Source organism: Sinocyclocheilus anshuiensis, unplaced genomic scaffold, assembly GCF_001515605.1.
Source record: "Sinocyclocheilus anshuiensis isolate Anshui unplaced genomic scaffold, SAMN03320099.WGS_v1.1 scaffold121, whole genome shotgun sequence".
NCBI classification, from domain to species: Eukaryota; Metazoa; Chordata; class Actinopteri; order Cypriniformes; family Cyprinidae; genus Sinocyclocheilus; species Sinocyclocheilus anshuiensis.
In genome coordinates this window covers 733,929-737,751 of record NW_015539856.1, presented here as the reverse complement: position 1 = coordinate 737,751, position 3,823 = coordinate 733,929, and the positions used below count along the sequence as shown (strand labels likewise).

The following is a 3,823-nucleotide window of genomic DNA, read 5'->3' as shown; positions in this document are numbered from 1 at the left end:
ACCATTCCCTTAAAGGTCCACTGAAATGCTTAGAAACACACAGCGTTACTCTAAACTGCCTTATAGATAACCTTAAGACTAACATATTGATACTAACACCCAAAAAACTTTCATTTTGATTTCATGGGGACTTTAACTTGGTTCCTTTAAAAGTACAGTAAATGGTGAAACGGTTTCTTCCACCACAATAGTGATTGTCCTTTCAGCCAGTCTGTGGGACTCATTCTGTATTACTAAATAGAAGGCAAGGAGATCAACTTTGAAGAGTTTTTTTTAGCTAATATTTCAGCACCAGCTTCTGAAATCCACAGTTCAAAGCCAGAATCAAAGTGCAGGATTTGTAGCAGACTACTTGATAGCCTATCTGACCCTACGGCCGTGTCTCGAAACATACTGAACTGCCTATCTAGACAGCATTTTGAGGGTCACAATATGGACACTCATATGATAAAACCTACGTAGGCAGCTTACTAGGTTTTGAGACACAGCTCAGCACAAACCACTCTCTCTCTCTGTGTGCTCAGAGTTTGATCTTCACTCAATGAAATCTGACTCTTCATTCACTCGTGTTCTTGCCCTCGGAGGGAACAAATGTCAATACGGAGCAGATGGAGAACTTTCATTAGTGCTTTAATTTCATCTCAAGCTTCCTCTGAAGTCCTGATTGAGTTTGACACTTGGCGTTGCGGCGAGCGCGGCTGCTCTGCGTGTTCAGCGGACGCTCATCTCGTTTTTGACCATTTTAAGAGTCTTTAACACGCTGAATTGATATGTGCAGGACGGCTTTTCACTGTCGGTAACCTCAGAATATAACAGAGACAGTTTCGCGTCATTTCGAGCCAGTTCTCTTCAGAAGCGCGCAGAAATGGATCTAATGGGACTCTACCTGCTTCATCTCAGCTTCGCCGGTAGGTGATGTGCTGCGTGCGCGTTTCATCTTCTCCACTTACTGACATCAAAGTTCCGCAAAACACAAAGCTGATACAATGCTGAGAGTTTCTTTCATTATTGGCTGTGTGCGCTTAGCGTTCAGAACCGGCTTTCTATAGACTTTTGTCTTGATTAATAAGAACGGATCGAACTAAAGAAATGTGAGCACGATAACCTGCTTTCTTCTCATTTGGATTTATGAATCCATGTATTTTGCGTTATTAGTCAGCTAATGAGGTGTTTGCTCAGGTGTGAAAGGTTACTGCTTTCATTGACATTTGTTCTAACAATCAATTACTTTTGGTAAAATAATTTATAAAACGGCTATATAAATTTTAACCCACTAAACTTTTAATTGTTTCCTTAAATATAAAGGGGTGCCAAACTTACAACCTGTGATAAGCTCATTGCACTTTTTGAATGTAATTACTTGTGTGAAGTGGGAACATATATATCCATGTAAACTCTGTTCCTTTATAAAGGATACAATGTGTTGTCACTGACCTGAAATTTGTAGCCTCAGTTGATTGAAAAGCCTGTGCATTTTAGCAGATTGGATTTGTGCAGGATGTCTCTGTGTTGCTGCTAATATAATTAGATTTTCAGGTAGACTGTCTTTTGTGTGTGTGTTGTGTATGAATCAGAGGATGTATGCATGCATCATAACAAGTGCATTTGCATGTTTTGAAAATGGATTCACAGATGAAAGCTTTGAAAAATGAATTCACAAATGAAACCGAGAAACAAAGAAACATAACCATAGCTTTGAAACATATTTTTAATTTTGAAGCATATTATTGTGCATTAATATGGCAGTGTGAAAACTTCAGTCATCTCAAAAATCAGGGCTTTTTCTGACTGGACCCAATTGCTGATAATTTGCTGATTGATAGTCATTGATTTAAGAGTTAATGTGTATAATATGTTTTATTTTATTTTATTTCATTTTACTTTCACCTTTTGGTTTGTCTGTTAAGGCAATCAATTATTCAATATTCCTCTGTAAACAGAACAAAGTAAATCTCTAGAACAGCAAAACACACCCAGCTGTTGTTGAATTACCTGAAACCACAAGCAGTAAAAAGATTGATTAAGAAAATGTGTGTTAAAATCATCCTTACCTTACTCAATTCAACAATATAGCTCCCCTACACTGATGCACCTGTTTTTTTTATGCCTTGGCTCTGAATGTAGTTTTCCTATTTATTTTCACTCTATAGATAATTCAGTAAAACATTTTAAACCTTGAACCAAACCAGCCAGCTCTGAATCACATCATAACTTTTAATTCTAAACACATTTATTTGAATATCAGGAAAAACACAAAGGTATAATGCTGTTTATGTAACGTGATTGACCTGCTCATCACTATGAATTTTAAGCTATATGGAAGTTTAAACATGCAACTGTTATGCTCTTTTCTTCCGACATTTCTCCAAACTCCTTTTTTTATTTTCCATAGTTATTTTCCATTGTTATGTAAGCTTGAGTGAAGTCCATATCTGATTCCCTCCATTATGACCATCAATCAAGCCCTTTTTCAAGCCCCACATATACATTCTGTGAACCTGTGAATATAGGGCTCAGCTCCAGTTCTGCAGGTAATTCCACTGTCACTCAAGGGGACTGAAAAGCAGGCAGTTTGTCAGCGATTAGCCAAGGTAAAGATCGATTCATGCTCTGAGAGCTTGTAAATTAGGAACTCTATCAATGTCCATTAGCTCAAGCCATGACTGACATATGCTAATTGTGACCTTGTTATTACAAGAATAATATCATTATCAGTATTGACATGGACTAACACTACAATTGGTCATTTATGGTTACGGTATTCAGAGCATTTTACTTCATAGCTCAGGCTTCAGCTGAAATATGCAGTTCAAAGCCATAATCAAACTGTAGAATTGTAGCCGACAGCTTGAAGATCAGCCTCTCTCCAACAGCCGACTCAGTGTTTCTCACTGTTATGCTCGACAGTCTGTCTCTCTCTCACTGATGCCACACGCATAATCTGCACTCAGAGAAATATGATTCTTAATAAAGTAGCTTGTATAAACTTTTATGAAAGCCATAATTAATGAAAAAGTGTCATTTAAACATACATAAGTCAAATTTAATTAAGATTTTTCACATTATGATGATAGAAACTGAGTCATGGTCACTGTCAAATGTAAGTGTCAAATGGTAATTTTTTCTGTAGCTAAAATATTTATAGAAGCTTATATATCCTATAGAGAAATATCCAATCGATGTGCTATAGCATGCATTAGTGCCTGCCCTTTTTTTTTTGTTTTAGCTGTCTTGGGTCTGGAAGTATTTTTTCCCTGATTTTCCTATAAGGAAAAAATATTTTATAAGTCTTTGTTAAAGCATTATAAGCCATGAAATAAACCAACCAGCTTTGAGGTGAATCAAGAAAGGTACAGAAAGAAAGGTACAATACAAATGACATGATCAAAATAAAAATAATGGATAAATATCTGTCTATCTATCTGTCTATCTATCTATCTATCTATCTATCTATCTATCTATCGATCGTTGTTTTCTGATTGGCTGAGAGGTCTTTTACAGTTTGTATCACTCCGCTGGCAGATTTCTCACAGCGAGTGTCATGGCGGACGCCCAAATCCACTATGGTATATAATACCGTTGTTGTGTCATGGAATGTTGGTTGTAGTTGTAGGAGTTTTTTTTTTTTTGACGAGAATATAGTTGTTTAGCTTTCAAATATGCGGGTTTGTTAATAAAGATTTGCCGCTGGCTCTGATGTGGTTAAACATGAGCTATAATTCGTTTTAGGTAAATCTAACGGGCAGTCTTTGATCTCATTAAGCTGTTATTTGTTTCAGAGCAAATAGCTGTGGCTGAAGGCACAACTTTACATTTTTATATA

The 3,823-nt window shown here is 36.6% G+C and overlaps 1 protein-coding gene across 1 annotated transcript in view; it reads left to right on the top strand.

The window, feature by feature from the left end:
- Positions 1-695: 695 nt before the first annotated feature.
- Positions 696-3,823, top strand: part of gfra4b (GDNF family receptor alpha 4b) — a 73,253-nt gene continuing 70,125 nt past the window's right edge. The window contains exon 1 of the mRNA XM_016481227.1: positions 696-908. Coding sequence (XP_016336713.1) covers positions 866-908 — 43 coding nt within the window. The 5' untranslated portion in view covers positions 696-865. The remainder of the gene's footprint in view (positions 909-3,823) is intronic.